This window comes from Platalea leucorodia (genome assembly GCF_965183815.1).
Source record: "Platalea leucorodia genome assembly, chromosome: Z".
Lineage (NCBI taxonomy): Eukaryota > Metazoa > Chordata > Aves > Pelecaniformes > Threskiornithidae > Platalea > Platalea leucorodia.
In genome coordinates, this window is record NC_138858.1 from 67,654,751 (window position 1) to 67,671,741 (window position 16,991).

The window sequence follows — 16,991 nt, forward strand, 5'->3', positions numbered from 1 at the left end:
AATTAAGAGTAATTTCAAGCTTTACAAACTAGATTTCATCCAACAATGGAAATTGCTTTTACTAACTAATAAAAAAAAAAAAGGTCAAGTGTTTCTGTAATATTGGTGATTGGATCACTTTTGAGCAATACGGAAAAGTCGTGGTCAAATAAGGACAGAAATGAGCTTTTCTATTTATTTGTGTTCCATTTCAGTATTTTTGCGTATTACATAATAAAATCTCCAAGGTGAGATTATGTGCCATGGAAAAACAGACAGTCCCTGCATGATCTGGCAATTCAGAAAATATTTTTTTTCTGGGAATAGTGTGTGTCCGGATGCGTGCGTGTTCCGTGCAGTCTACAGAATTACTGTTTTCAGTAACACTGTTGAGATTCTGGGGCTGTATCCAACTCCCCACTAAAGTTTATTCCAAACTTTGCTTCATTAAATAGGAAGAGAATTGGTCCCCGTGCCATATTGGATTTATTTTGTTGCACGTGTGCTTAGGCTTATTTATCTGCTTGTGTAGATCTCTCATGTACGTGGAATAAACATACTGAAGACATGGAGATACATGAAGACCAGGCATGAAAAAGTCTTATAAAAATCACAGGTTTCTAAAAGAAACATCAGTGTTTAGTTTAGCTTTCTAAGAAGAAGAATTACCAAACACTTATATTTGGGATCAAAGTAACTTTATATTGACGCTAAGTAAGGAATCTATAACTTACAAAAGTTATCTGGGAAAATGTGATACTAGGTGATCCAGAAATACTAATGTTAGCAAGCTGCTTTATAGCGGCTTAATGCAATTTTCTTCTAAGGTACATAAATTAAAGAGGCTGTGGCGCTGAATGTGCTCTTACTGAACTTTCAGCTTAGCAAGCTACTGAACGCAACATTAGGGATATATCCAGTAGGCCGTGTGTGAACTGAAAATCTATGAAAAAGTAAAAATAATTGTGCTTTCTTAACAGAAAATAAACGTAAGGGTGGTACACCACACAAAACCCTCAGAAAAGGCAAAACAAAACAACAACAGAATGGCACCAGCTGTTACTCTGCATAATTTAAGATATAATAGTAATATAACTAAGGGTTTTTTTCAAGATCAAATTATTTGAATTTCATTAACATGACATATTTGAAACAGAGCTGACAAGCAGTCTAGAATACTAGATGATGGATTGCTGAGAAACATAATTTTCACTTTAATAGAACTACGGCATGCACATAATTCTATCCCCCAGTGCTTTGCTGTAACAGCGAATATAGTCCAAAACTACAGCCTTGACAATCTGAATACAAATCTATCACCATAACTGGAATGAGTGCTTCATTTGAAAGGTAAGGCTTCTCTCTGCATATTAATTTGTACAGAAATGTACAGTACTGCTGCATGGACTCTGGCCAGCACACAACCCAGCAAAATGCCTGTTCTTGGTCCAGATGAAATCAAAGGCAATGTTTTCTTTTACTTCAGTTGAGGCACTAAAAGTCCAATAAGAACCCAAATGGTACTTTATTAAAATGACATGCACGCTTTCTAGCAGTGTCAGTAATCCTGTCCATTTAAGGGGAACATCAGTGGCACAGGTTTAGCATTTTGTAATTACTAATGAATGCCCTGCTATATGTATATTTTGCTCATCCCTGTAAAAAACCTAACATGAAAAAGCATTTCTTCCAGAAAAGCAAAACTTAAGTCAAGTTGAAATAAAGTGAAATAATATATTTGATATTCTTGGGCTATTCCAAGGGAAAAAAAAAAAAAAAAAAAAAAAAACTGACCTCTGACAAAAAAAAAATAAAAAAAACACCACAAGAAAGACAGCAAACTCTTTATCAGGCAAATGAAGAAAAGGAAACTGTAAGATTCTATCCTTTGATGCATCTGTCAGTAAAAGATTTTTTTTGTATAAACTGCATTTGCAGGGGAAAATACCATTTGCGATTTAGCTGTTTCCAGAATTCACAGTTTAAAGTTTGGAGCCTGAAAAACTTTGACTACTAAAATGTATAAGCCTTTTAAACTTCTGTATTTTATTCTAATAGAATTTAAGTGTATATTGTATACATTCCTTAAGTCTACTCTTATTAAATTTTGATGTTAAACAGAAAGGGAAAACCATGTGCAACCAGATTAATTTATCTCCGGGGAGTAAGGACACATTAATAATTGAGATAATGTTTTCATATATGTTGGAATATGTGTCTTTTCACTTCTTTATTAGAAAACACATTAGGGGGAGATTATCTCATTCTCATCAGTAAGACCTAATTGCTGAGAAAGTCTCTGTTTTCTTTGCAATAACAAAAGGATTGTTCGCATTACTTCAAAATGAAAAAAAAAAAAAGAAGAAAAAGATCAGAAATATTATCAAGCAGTGCTGGAATAAATGCCTGTATTACCAAAGAGAGTGTTTACTTAATACACCCAGTCCTGTTTTTGTTTTAAACAAATCAGAGTTTATTGTATTTTTATAAAATACAAGCAAACTCTGTATTGAAGTGGGCCAAAGGGGGAAAAAAAAGAACTACAACTAAAAATGACTAATATTTTTGGCTTTCTGAAGGGCTGATCTTTCTGTAACTTATAAAAAGTTATCTTGGCTGATTGCAAGAGAACTCTATAATTTCCCATGAACACCCATAGGTGTCAAGGCCTGTTTTGAGGTAACGGAACGGTATGTAATTTACTCTGAATCGCTGTACATTATGCTGTATGGATTACATACAAAGCAAACATTGAGTGCATGGTGGGAACACTTGTGCAGACAGACTAAAGCATATTTCCATAGCGTTGAACTATACATCAAATGCAGTGCTTCTGATGTTTCCCACAACAAAGAGAATAAAAAAAGCCGCCAAATCAGTAACTACACTTAAAAGTCCCTGCAATAGCCCCTCTATTTATCTGGTGTACACTAAAAACAAAGAACTGTAAATGAAAACAAATATCTATCAACTTTACTTCGCAGTGCTGAGAGAAAATATATTCGAATGCTATTTATGGTACTAAGAAAGAAAAGTTCTCTCTATAAGGTCCACTAAGACCTAATGCCGAATAACTCATCTGTGGACATGTATTTGCAGTTATCTTGAAAAGATTGGTGGAAAAGAATTGACTAGACTCACAACTTTATGAAGGGACAATGATGAGACATTCCTTTAACGTTCACAGTGATTTAATCCACACTCCTATACCATATAGATTAAAAGAATACAGACTATTCAGTTACATACTTCCAATTGCTTTTATTTATTTTCATAGATCAGCTGTGTAAAATCACACACACTTTCTGATTACTTTCTTTTGCTATACTTTTCCTTTATTAAATGTTAGTTCTCTGATAGATAAAACATACCAAACTGAAAGGCAAAACAAATGAAAAACGGCCAAAACTTTTAGCTAGAGCTTAGGGTATGTGATTCTTTGCTAACAATTTTTGCCATTAACAGAAATAATCTGAGACAACGAGCTGCCCACAATGCCTCCCCCAAAAACTAAATTTAATTATTATTTTTAGGGTAATTCACTTAAAATACACACACTCATTTTGCTAGCCAACAGGAAATCTGTGTTGTGTGTGAAGAACAGAAGAGTAAACCCACACAAAGACTCAGCTGACACCCATCGATGGCCATATGGAACCTGGCACATACATCAGTACTATTTCTTATTTTTACTTAACATCTTCTTCTTCTTTGCTTTTGGTTTTCCCCCCAACAACCTTCCTTCTTTCATTGCTTTAAAAGAATTTTTAAGTTCATCTGAAACTAAACGAAAAAAATCTTGCCTATTTAAAAACGTTATTATCCATATTTGCAACTTAACTTGCATAAAACTGATTCATAATAAAAAAAAATTAAATTGATAATGCAAATATGTAAGGATAATGTGAAATTCCCTAACTCCATTTATTTTAGCTAAATTTCAATGTTTCATGTAATACGATGATAAACTTATTTTATTATTTTGTATTCTGGTGATTAGCATAGTCTAAGCCACAAAACCCTTCTTAACAATGAAAATAAAGCCTCCAATACTGTATAGAGTGTTCCATAAAAAATATTTGATTAATAACATATCCCAAAATGCCCTCATTATAATCACTGGGCTTTGGTAAGAACAGATTTAAGTCCAATTGATTAATATCCACTATACGAGAGAAATTCCATCCCCACTGAAGGCAGCAACAAACTCCCGATGCCTGCAAGTCATCCAGTTTTACTGAGTACATTTAGGTGTGTTCTGAGACTGATCTTTAATGCAAAAATCTCCCTCTTGCCACAATAACTCTTTTGAGTAAATACTTTACAACAAAGACCCTGATGTGTTATTTACTATTTGTTTGCATACAGGAAATGTATAGGAAATGCATAGGAGCTCCTACTCATAGAAGAAAGTCACACATATTATGCAAAAGTAGAACATAATGATTAAAAGAGGTAACGATCAGTCCCAAAGAGCTGACGACCTAAATATTCACAGGTTTTCTGTGAAGAAGTGCTATATACAACATGCTGGCTCCACAGCACCAAATATCTTTTTAAAATCCATTCACTTTTACTGTATACCCACTGAAGACAGCAAAACCACTCTTTCAATCTTCATGGACTCCTTGTCAGGTTTCTAACCAGCAAGCACGTCCCCTTATATTCTGAAGATTCAGATTTGGTCTAGATGAGTAAATATCACCCGCAGATCTACAGGCACGTTTCTACTGACTCTCCATAACAGTTAGTCTTGAGGTGAGCAGAAGCTGCAGCTACAGAGCAGCAGAACTAAGAAATGACACCTTCCAGCACAAAGCAAAGAAGAAATGAATGGCAAAAGACTAGGTAGACAGCAGCCTGTTTCTGTAAATAAGAAGTACTGACACACACAGGGATCATACGTGTTCCCTATTAGTTATTAGACCTGTGTGTAAAAGGAGCATATACTGTTTTTTCATTCTAAATTAACTTACCGCAAGATGCTGTTGTTAGCATCTGCATACAAACTATACCTAAGCACAAAACTCCAGTGCTTCACTGGAGAAAATGTACACGGTCACAAACAGCAACAGCCGTGGATGTCGCTGTATGGCCAAAGGAATACAATAGCAGGTTTATGATCTGATCCGCCAAACCACAGTCAATGTCCATTACAAAATAAACCAAAGCATCACAGCCTGAATGTTTTCATACCATTTATCACTGTCACCCTCTCTAAGATGGTGACAAATACAAAAAAAGAACATCTTCAGAGAGCTGACAGTGGCTTTAACACAAAAGCACTGAAAGCATCAGTAGGGGAATGCACGGTCGGTGCAGGACTAGAGTTGAACTAAATTGTGAACAAGCACTAATACCTTCACTGTTCAAATAGCAGGTCTGTAGGATAGGCTCCTGCACTCTTTTCAGCAGCTTTCTTGGACTGTCTGTAGGCCACAGCGATGGTGCGATATGCCATCTCAACCCACGTGCATTACTCAGACTAAGATGATGCAGCTGGTACTGTAACCTGAGAGCTCCATCAGCTCTTGTTACTCAGGTCAAAATTTGAAGAGCACTGTGTGTTGTAACCTTCAGCCTTCTTTGGCCACGTCTTTCTGTTCTGCATCACAGCACCTGCAACCATCTGCTCTTCCTATGCAAACCAGTTGGAGCTCTGAGGTGTACATTGGTTTCCTGGCTACCTCTAGTGCAATAAAGCTTTTGCTTGCACTGCCTGCATTTTCAAATCTGCTGGGTTAGCTTACTTAAACTGTGTTTTTTCTTTTTCATGGCTACTGAACAGTGCTAGTACTACTACAATTTCACTCAATGTCTACTTCAAAACAATCAAATTTGACAAGGAAGTAAAGATGATTACTTACTTCCCAGAGATGCTGAGTGTTCCTGATGGCTCCTGCTTGAACCTTCTCTGGCAAGAGCAGGACTCCCTGGAAAGGCCCAATCCAGGTACCCTGCTGGATCCGCTGTGCCGCACAAATGCCGTAGGCCAGGCCAGGCACTGTGCTGGTGCACAGACACACTTCCCTGGGCAGGTCCCGGAGCCACTCTGGGATCTCAGGTGGAGGGGCTGCTGCAGCAGCACTGCTGGTGCCCACCAGCCGGCGCAGGGAGTGGAGGGGCCCATGCATGGGGCACTCACCGTTGCGGTTATCAGCACACATGTCACATCCTGTGGGGCAAAGAGGGAAAAACACCATCAATATGGTGCTGCTGGCCACCACTGTGATCACCGCCACGGGCAAGATCCTGCAGATCCCTCAACTTTTCCTACCATTTCAGGGCAGCTCAGCACTCATACACACCGTGCCCTTTTGCAGGTTGCTTAGGATGGTCTTCCTAATCTCACCAAAGCCCTTAATAAGAAATCACAAAGGCTGAGCAGAAACCCTGCAGACGTTTTGCAAGCCTGGTGTGTTCACGGACCTGCCAATGCTCATTTATTTTAACACAGTTTTTTAGGATTCATTTTTTGACTAATATAAATAGCCCATTTAAACCATCCCAGTGTGTTTCGGTGACATGTTTTAAAACACAGTCGTAACGCCTTACAAGACCCCCTCATTCGCATTACCATAGCTCAGCCCAAGGGTTTAATTGGAAATGGGTTTAATTCCATCCTGATTTTAAATGAACTTTCATTCTACTTTTTACATTAACATGCGTGTGCATGCCTGTCTGTTTAGAAAACAAAATAAATAGAGCAGAACCTCATGAATGACGAATCAGAGCATGCGTGGACATTTACTTTCTTAGAGCCGAATCTAATCTTTATTTTCAAATTATATAGCAAATATTACTGATTCCTAGCACATGTTTGAGAATTTTTACTGAACGGGAATGCATGTTCTTTGCCTGTTACATGTAGCTGAGGCTAAGAAAAAAAACAGCACGCCTGGTTTTGTGGGCAGCTCCCATGAAAAAGACCAGTTCGTAAAAGTCTTAATTTCCCTAACTGCTCTTAATAATGGATGATGTTTCTCTGTTTTGGGAAGATCCTACTGTGAATTTTCTTTTTTTGAGCAAAGAAAATTTTGGTTAAATGTTTCCACTGCACACTATTGCACATGCCACAAATGTACAACTTCCAGGAAAATGTTTCATGCTCAAGAAATCCATTTCTCTGGAGGTATGCTGAGTTAACATAACAATAAATCTGTTGAAATAGGTTACCATCTTCTGCACATTTCACTTCTGTAGCACAGTAAAGGTTTTCAGATAAATTTATTCCAGAAATACAAAGGAAAAAAAATAAGTATGCCATAGTACTCATGCAGCAAGTCCTAGATCTTTCCCCTAATAATTTTATACAACTTACACCCATTCTTATAAAAATAAAGCACAGTATTCACTATAGAAGCTGGAGCTTCTTGGTCTAAGCCACAGATTTAGACTTGCTAGATTGCCTGTAACCACAATTTCAGTACTCGGGGGGACTGACTCAGCTGTTCTTCTTTCCAAGGTGGATATACTACATATTATGTAGGCCTCTTTCCTACAGAGCCTTCAGAGGAAAGCCTTCCTCACTGTTCAGTAAAAGCTGATAAAGGATAATAAAAGCTGCATTTTCAAAACATGGCCTCTATTTGCATTCTCCAATTTTAGACGCACTTTCTAAGCACTATTTCCTGTCATCCTCTTTTAAGTCATACCATACAAAAATGATACATTCAGCAACATAAAAATATTTGAAAGTTATGTGTGGAAGCTAATTTCCTTCGAAATTGTTACACCTTCCAGGAAATGTATGTGTCCCTACTCAGTGCTCGCCTGTTCAAGTTCACTACCCATAACAACAATTACAGATCTTAGCAGAAAGCAAGCAAGCCAAGCCCTGAGCTGTGCATTTCTCTGATGGGTGCCTCTGCAGAAGAAGGGCTGCCTATGAAATACGTCCCATGCCAGCCCTAACATGTGGCGCAGCGTCAGGGCAGGAAGGCAGGAAGGAAGAGGGTCCCTTGCCGTCACTGCAGCACACCTGAGCAGCGACAGGACAAAGCCCCCTGCTGGGGACCGTGCTTACATTGGCAAAAAAAATGCCTTTGGGCTCGAGGGTGAAAACCTTTCCTTAACAGTACAATCCCTGTCGCAAAACGACTCTTCTGCTGGGTTAAGCTGCAGAGGTGTTTTGCTCGCTCAGCCACGTCAATTAGAGGTGGCTGGACAATGAGATTTGCAGGACCCCAGGGAAAAGGTTTCTGGCTAGTCCTGAGAGAAGATTATTATGCAGCAGATATTCCTACATCCATTCCCAGGCATGGTGAATAAAAAGCAGCGAGTACAACCCGGGGGTTTTTCTGTTGTTGTTTCCACAGCTAGTTTGGAAAGTGAGGTATCACCACAACATCTTTTCTTTCCTCTTCAAAACCAGTCATCAAGAAAACCTGTGGTTTTGGCATATCCAAAGATCTCAGGGGCTGCATTGGAGTTTGGCATTGGAGAACATATAGGAAAGGATCTCAAATAGGGAAGGAAAAAAAAAAAAAAAAACACAACAAAACCAACCCCAAACAGGTTGGCAGGCAAGTACACTTTAAACAAATCCGGCATCTTACCATGCAAATTAGAAAGAAAACATCTGGCAGGAAAACTGAGGCTTAAAGAGAGGATGTCTACCATGATGTCTACCCAGCACCCAGGGCAGGCCCTTGAATTCGACCTGTTTGCACTGTTTGGCGGTCTTCTAGACGCATAACTCTCCTCCCAACTACCTGATTATTAATGGCTTTCTTGGAGACACCGTGTCTCTGTAGCAACTTACATTAAACATGCTAAGGCATCTTCATGACTCCAGTCAGGCAATTTCAGTGTCAATTTCCTGCATCCCGCCACCAGATATGCATAACTTTTCATGCACACAACTTTTAGTACCTGCCTAGAACAAGGATTTCTTCAGTTTATCCTGACAATATGTGAGCAGGAGTGTGGATAAAACATTTTATTTCTACCTTTTCAAGGAAAAGAAATTAAGAAGTTGAGGAGGAGTATAAATGAACCCTGTGTCACCATCATTTACCCTTACAGAAAGTCACACATAGTGATGTTTATTTTCCACTATCCAAAAGCACTGGTAATGTCTTAACGCTGGGCAGCAGCAGTATCTGATCGCCTGCTGTGTTCCTTTCCCTTTGTCCTGCCAAAGCTGAAAATTTGGAAAATGGGACATCTTCTGAAATTATTTTGGCTTACGGCTTGTTGATGAGAGGGAAGGGACTGTCTTTTATACTAAGCAGTACTGAATTCTTCTTAGTTGCATGCTTTATACATCTCTCTTTAGTTTTTATGCAATTGTACAAATAAAATTTTAAAAAATCCTCATGAATTTTCTAAGGAGCAGAAACCCTACTAGACCTATTTTACCATGCCTTGAGTAAAAAGTTACCGTGCATCTTTTCCTCTGCCGAGACTAACTTTTGTGTAATGATACGTGGAAGGCTTTGACCCAAGCACACATTCTATAACTTTATACCACCCATTTAAAGACTGTCACTGTAAGCAGTGGATTCCTCTGCCTCAGAGGACAAGGGAAGGAAGTCCTTAATATCAGATGGGGGAAAAAAGGAGAACTTCAAGACTTGCACACTACCCTGCCTCACAGAAAGGATCAACAGCATCTTCTTCATGGATACTTCCAAGCAGGATGTCATACAGTGCACCAACTTGCTTAATAATACATGGAAAAGAAGGGAGGGTTTTGGGAGTGCTGTAGTCCACTGACATCACTAGAATCTCCAAACTGGATAGCAAGCATTAAGACCCACATGGGTGTAGGAAGTTCATGTAAAAGGGACGTGGCGGGACAAGAGTGAGCTATCCAGAGGACTGCCGCGCAGGGCAACAAGGAGGCATGTACCGTGCCCTTCCTCCTGTTTTGGCCTTAGAGAGCAGCTGTGTAAGCACAGGCTTCCTCCAAGGACCACTGAAAGTAATAATTCCAGTGGCTGTAATAGCATCCTTCAAGCCCCAAATTAAGACAAGAAGAAGCAAGAAATGTGAGAAAATTGAGGGATTTGCTGAAAATGGAAAAAGCAAGGAGGACTGCAGCCAGAGCAAAGTGTCTCCTGATAAAATCAGGAGATGTAGAAGGTAAGGTCGGTGGGAATGCTCCATTGCAGGCCCAGATGCAGCCAGACTCTTTGGAAGGAGATCAGCTTCTCACTTTATACCTTCATGCTCTACAGATGGGAGGATTAAAGCAACGAAGAAGCAAGAAAAAAAATTAAACAATTTCCTAGTGGAGCTGTTTGGTATGGCTCTCTTGGGAGGAGCGCAATATGTTATCGTTTATTTGCCTCCATAAAAACGAACACGGTGTAATGCCAGCACTATAACTCCATGTGAGTACACTTAAAAGTACTAAACCTCAGCAAAAGGGAAAGGACACCTCATTGCCCCCAAAATACAATTCTAAACACTCTCTAACCTAAATTACACTACTACTGCATATTTTAAAGGAAATCTGAGAGGAGAAAGCTTTTGTCAGTGAAAGGTAGAGTCCAACACAGTGTTTTAACCAGCAAACCAGCTGTAACAATAAATGAAAGAAATACATTTTTGTCTCGGCAATAATATGCTTCAAAGGTGCAGTTATACTGGATACCTGCAGTTTGCTGGTATTAAAGAAGGGTGGCCTCTGACCCTCTGCTTCATAATTCACCACAAGCATACAGGTATCCGGTGTAAGTGGCCATCATTTCACACGGTATTACTCACTTGCAAGTATAAATCACTGCGGCCGGCCCTGCGTCCCTGGCCGGGCCTGGGTGCCCAGCTAAGAGGGAGGGTGGCCTGGGTGAGACAGTGCCCTTTCCTCTCCTGAGGGCTGGTACGTTTTAGGGATCACGGGTTCCTCGTGCCTCAGTTTCCTCACCGGCAAGCTGACATGAACCTCTTTGTGCGAAATTAATCGCAGTTTTTCGCAGACTGCCTGACTTGAGGCAGGCTTTCGGGGGAGACCGAACACAGATGCACTCTTCCCCTCGGGTTCCTTTTATTTCTTTGCTTATCTGTTCCAAATACTGGCTGCGGAGAGCGGGGCCGAGCCCAGCCTGCCGCCCCAGGGGCCGGATCGCGGCGCGGGGGTGCGGAGCGGCCGCCGCAGGGCGGCGAGCCACGGCCGGCACCGGCTCCCGGCTCCCCCCGCCCGGCTCTGCCCGACCCTTCCCGGGGCCCGACCCCCCCCCCGAGCTTTTACCCGCTCGCCTCCCCTCCCCTCCCCTCGCCTCGCCTCCCCGCTCTCCCCCGGCCGGGGCCGAGCCGCCTCCGCGGGGCGGGGGAGGCGAAGCGGAGCCCCCGCTGCGCCCCGCCGGCCGCCCGGGCCGCGCTCCCGCACGGGAGCAGGAGCCGCCGCGGGGCCCGAGCCCCCCGTCGGGGGTCGGGCAGACCCTGCCCCAGCCCCTCCGAGGGAGCCGTGTGCGAGGGCCCGCCGGGGAGCCCGGGCTGGGCCGGGGGACCGGGGCGGGGGCGCGTCCCGCTCTGCGAGCGGCTTTCGGGCGCTTTTTGCGAGGCGGGTGGGGGAGGCGGGTTTGGTTTTGCCTGCCTTCGATTGAAGGTATGAATGAATTAAATTTCCGTGTCAGGTATGAGAAGGGTAGGAGAATATTGTGTGTAGATAAACCTTGCCACCCCCTGCCCCTGAGAGACCCCCATATACAATGTAGAGATGATGAATAGGCTCTGGGAGAGGAGATCGAAGTTCAGTCCGCACCGGCTCCACTCTCTCCTACAAAACTATAGGGCAATTAATTGTGGCTTGTCCCCTCATCCTTCATCTCCTGGTGGCACATATCGATGGAGATTACTGCTGATGGACCATTTTATCACCCTAAATAAACAGTCACCACCTTCTCTAACCTCAATCTAATATATGGCTATCTGCTATGTTTAAGGGTGCCGGGTAACTAATGATGTAAAATAGCTAAATCATACAGGTTAGCAGCAGCCTAGAGGAAAAAAAAAAAAAAATCCAAATATTCCCCGCACCGATCCACTTCACAGCACGTTATATATACACTGTCTCCCTGTAAATTGAACGGGAAGAGGCGCGCAAACTGCTTGCTTGCGTGACACTTCAGTTTTACACAGCGTATTTATTACAGTGGCAGGTTGGCGCGTTCTGGTGAAGGCAGAGGAGTCGCAGACTTCTCGTTGCGAAAGCCTCTCCCCAGAAGCGAGGAGCAAGCCCACACGGGAGCGAGCCGGCCCCGCACCCCCCGAATTCACCCTAGGAGATCTCCTCCTCGCCGCCCCTCCCCCAGCGCCCAGGAATACCCCCGTCAGTCCAGATTCAGAGCTGGGAAGAAAACGGTCCCCAGCCGCCTGCCACATTATCGGGGTTTTAACATAATCCCTTTTACTACCCCGGGAGTAAAGACTGCAGGGCCCTAATTAGGGTTTTGTTTCTTGGTTGCTGTTCTTTTTTTTTTTTTTTCCCCCTAACTAAACCCTTTTCAATTAAAAACAATTACATACAGACACTTAACCCACAGCTCCTTGGCGGCCCTCGCCCCCCTCCCTCGCCCAGGACCGTGCCATATTCACTGATATTTGACGGCCAAGGCGCGTGTCTACGGGGAAACCGCCGCCCATCCATCTTCCCACGGCGGCCGCCCGGCGCCGGGCCGGGCCGGGCCGGGCCGGGCCGGGCGGTGGGGAGCGGGGAGCCGGGAGCCGGGCCGGGCGGGGCGGCGGGCAGCCGGGGTCGCCGCCACCCTCCCGCTTTCCCGGCGCGGAGGCAGCGCCGCCGCCGCCCCCGCGGGAGCCGCCCGCCCGCCTCCCCGCTGCCCCGCCGCGCTGGGGCGGCCGCCCGGAGAGCGGCCGAAGGCATCGGCGAAGTTTGCGGGAGCCTCTCCCGAGCGGGTGAGCGCGGCGGGAGGATCCCGCCGGGGGAGCGCGGGGGGAGGCGCTTTGCCCCGGAGAAGAAGGGGATGCTCGGGGGCGGGGTGGCACTTGGGAAAGAAGGGGCAAAGGGGCACCGGCTTGGTCGGCGAAGGGGGTACATCTAAAATTCAAACCCGAGCAGCAGCCCGCAGGCAGGGCCCTGCCGCCAGCCCCGACGCGGCGGGCTGCAGCCGGGCAGGGCGGAGGCGGCGGCCCTGCGCCCTGGGCGGGGAGGGGATCGGGCCCGCGGGCGGGCGCCTGCGCCAGGCCGGGAGAGCCCCCGCCGCACGGCGCCCGCGCCCCCGCCTCGGAGCCCCGGCGGGGCTGCCCGGAGCGAGCGGCGCACCGAGCCAGGACAACTCGAACTGAAGTCGGTCGCTCCTCACCTCACCCACAACCCCGGCCCCCGCTCCCTCGAACGGACACCCCCGGTGCAGCGCGGGAAGCGAGGGACGGAGCCAAAGCGGCTGAGCATCCCTCCTGCCCACGGACTCGCTGCGTGACCCCCGCGGCAGCCGGGGCGCCGCGCAGGGCCAGCCGGGCCGGTGCCCCGCCGCCTGCCCGCCTGCGCCTCTGCCCGGGGCAGGGAGCCGAGTGCGTGGCACGGCACGGACCGCCGTTCGCGTGCTCCATCCTCACTTACAATTCGCTTTTTTCCTTTATTTTTTAAGAACGAGTTGCCCAAAGCAAAGGCACCTGGTCCCAGAAGGCTGAAAACTCGGGTTAAAAGTTTTTCTCAGAGACAACTAATAACCGCTGGAGCGAGAGCCGCCTGCTAAACAAGTTCAATGATAAGACTTTTTAGATCTCGCTGCAGAAAAGAAGGGAGAGACCGTGCCGGCAGCACCCTGCCCCGTCCTTCAGACGGCGAGAGCTGCCCCGTCCCAGCCGGACGCGGTTCACAAGCGCCCTTTCTGCAATCGACCCCTTTTCTTTCTCGAATACACCTTTAATATCGCGATTAGGAAGAAACTATGCAGGCTTCGCCTGCGACTCTGAGGCGTGCTTTTATTTCCCTCACTCCTTAAAAATGCTCCCCCCAAATCGCTTTTTTATCTTCCTTTCTCTTTTTAAAACCTTTATCTTGCAGATTTACAGAGCTGCTCCGAGAAGTAAAACATGTATTGTCTGAACGGTTCGCTTGGCGATTAAAAGTGCATTTCAGATTCCATTAAGTGCATGTAATTTATGAGATCACGTTTTCTGCACCCGAGAATAGAAAATACACTAACACGTTTCACTACAGGGTAAAACTAAGCATGAGGAAGTCGCTCAAAACAAAGTCGGTACCCAATATGGAAAGATTTGCACAGTTGAGAAGAGGGGGAAATCCCCACCAAACTCAGAGTCAACTTTCTTCTTGCTCTTTAAGATGTACGCACAATGATGAAGACTATGCTAGCATTCACGCAGGTTAATTAATACACAACAGAGCTTCATGGAAACTTTCAAAACAAACTCCGCATCTGAAATGAAATTAAACGAATCCGCATTTTGCTTGGGCATGTGCTTACGGATCGCTGGTGTGGTATATCGTTCGTGTGTCCAACAGCCTTCCTTAAACAGACATTTCAGGGGGGCAGGACAACAAAAATAAATAATTTTAAGAAACCTGAGGATAAGAGAGGGTGTTTGAAGCAATAGAAAAAAGTGCACACGCTGAAGCCATGTTCCAGTGTTTTAACAGGGAGAGATCCCCGTGCTCTGAATGTTACTAATAAACCTGATTAATTTAGTTCATCTAGTTATTTTAACCCCGTGAATTTCCTCGGTTGCGTAGTAGCTACAGATACAGGAACAACACACAGGCAGAATCGATTTCTAAAATCACGAACCTCTAGTCCATATGGATGTTTAATAATAGGGGCGCCCCCCCCAAAAAAAAAAACCCCGCCAACTTTCTAATTGGCAACAGCAGTATTAAACGTTTTCTAACCACCAAGTGCTAAATGAATTCTGACACTCAGGCAGACGATGTTTTTAGTCTCGAAAACCAGCTTTTCTTATTAAATGACCATGTCATGCTTTTCAGTAGGGGTGAAAACTAAAACCAGCGAGGTGTTAAGGAGGTCTGAAAGGAAAACGATACTCCGAGATAAGAGGGAGGAAAACTTTGCCCTAGTCCATCTGACGAAAACTGCAATTTTTCCCCTGCCCTGCTTGGAGGAGTAATTGATTTCTGGATACTCCACGAAGCCCGGGCTTTCCAGGCAGGAACGGAGTGATACAAGCAAGGCGAGAAAGGACCGGCTTTACAGCAAGTTGCTCTGAACCATTTCTGAACCCATTTTCCCAAGCAGCCCTCCCAGAGGAATCTACCCCCACAGCAGCCTTCCCGGCGAAGTGTGCCTTCCAGGGAAGGACCTGGGTCTCAGACAAGAAAAGCCATTACCGAGGGGTTACCGCCCGCCTCCCGAAAGCACTGGGAACAACGCAAAAGCAGCTCAAGGGAGGAGGATGTTCCTCATGGAGAGAGCGGAGCGGGCACGGGCGGCGGTTCCCCGGCTGGGAGCGCCCCAGGCTGGCCCGCTGCGGGGAGCGGCGGAGGACGGGGGCCGGGGACTGCGAGAAGGGGCACGGTACGTACGGTTGTTGGGGTCACTGGTGTGCTGGTTCAGGGGGATGATGTCCATGCGCTGCTGCCCGTACAGGTAGTAGTCCAGCTCCTCGGCCGTGCAGCGGAACCGAGCGGCCGCCCGCTCGCCGCACTGGCTGCCGCCGCTGCCGGCCCCGCACAAGTCCTTGCCCTGCAGGGGAGCGGGCGCTCCCCCGGCCGGGGGCTCGGAGCTCTGCAGCGGTCCGAAGACCGGGAGCTGGGTCACCGGCAGGGATGTCAGGCCGGCCAGGGAAGCGGCCGCCGCGGCGACGCAGGAGGAGGTGGAGGAGGAAGACGGAGTGGACGAGGAAGAGGAGGAGGAGGCGGAGGAGAGGGAGGCCGGGCGCTGGCGCAGGCTGTCAGCCGGAGGCTCGGCTCTCTCGGGCGGCTGGAGCTGGGCGAGGGCCCCGCTGCTCTTGAGCTGGCCGCTCTGCGGGAAAAGCTGCTGCCAGTGCTGCAGATAGGCGGGATCCACCTTCAGGAACGCGGATCCGCCGGGGTCGCCGGGCTTCAGCATCGTGCTGCCTGCGGAGCGGAGAGGAAGGGGACAGCAGACGTGAGACCCCCGCCCCGCCCCGGCCGGGCCGCCCCGACCCCGCGGCGCCCTCCACGCTCGGAGGCGCCGGCCCACGCGTGGGCTCCCGGCGCCGGCTCCCCGGGGCCGGCGGCGGGACCGTCCCCGCCCCGCTTCCCTGCCCGCCCCAGGGTCGGCAGGAGAAAATCTCGGCCGGCAGAGCCCCGGGGCGGACAGGCGAGGAGCGCGCCAGCCGGGGCGGCACGGCTTTCCCCCGCCGCCGCCCCCGGGCCGCGGGCAGGACGAGAGCGGCGGCGGGAGCCCCCCACGCCCGCGGGCGGGGAGCCGGCCGCCCCCAAAGGCAGCAGCTCAGCCCGTCCCCGGCGCGGACGATGTCTTTCCCTTTCATCCCGTCCCTCTCTCCGCGGGAGCAAACGACTCTCAAAGTTGACAAGGAGGAGGAGGAGGAGGAAAGTTCAGCCCCACGCACCCACGCGCGAGTCTTTTCTCTCCAGCCGCTCCCGCTCTCCGCGCCAGCGTTTACAGGGGGAGGACGCGGCCCGGCAGTGCCCTACGGCCGGATGACGGTGCCCCGCCGCGGCCCCGGCCGGGCCGGCGGTGCCGGGCGAGGCGGAGGGGCCGGGGCCGCCCCCCGCCGGGTGCCCCGGCCCGCAGCTGCCTTACCTGAGCGGGCTGCGCCGGAGCGGCTGCTGCGCGGTCGGCGTGCGGAGCTGCGGGCAGCCCCGGGAGGCTTCGAGGCGGAGGAGGGTGGCGAGGAGAGACTTCTCTGGTCTTTGCCCACGGGGAAGCGGGGTGACCCGCCTCCCGGTGCCGGGGACCGGCGGGCCGGCTAGCTCCGAGCCGCCGGGCTCCCTCTGCCGTGGCTGCGCATCGCAGTCGCGGCCGGGCGCGCTGCTGGGCTCTGGCAGGCTCCGGGCTGGACACGTGGGTTTTACGACAGCGCAAAATACAAGTGTGTGTGGTGTGTGCGGGAGGGAGGGGAGGGAGCGGGAAGTTACC

At 47.7% G+C, this 16,991-nt stretch overlaps 1 protein-coding gene across 1 annotated transcript in view; it reads right to left on the reverse strand.

Annotated features, from left to right (window-relative positions):
• PRDM6 (PR/SET domain 6) overlaps positions 1-15,974 on the reverse strand; it is a gene marked incomplete at both ends in the record, with an annotated part of 73,754 nt that extends 57,780 nt beyond the window's left edge. Inside the window, 2 exons of the mRNA XM_082335810.1 lie at positions 5,847-6,154; positions 15,449-15,974. Of these exons, the coding sequence (XP_082191936.1) occupies positions 5,847-6,154; positions 15,449-15,974 (834 nt within the window). The remainder of the gene's footprint in view (positions 1-5,846; positions 6,155-15,448) is intronic.
• Between the last annotated feature and the right edge of the window lie 1,017 nt (positions 15,975-16,991).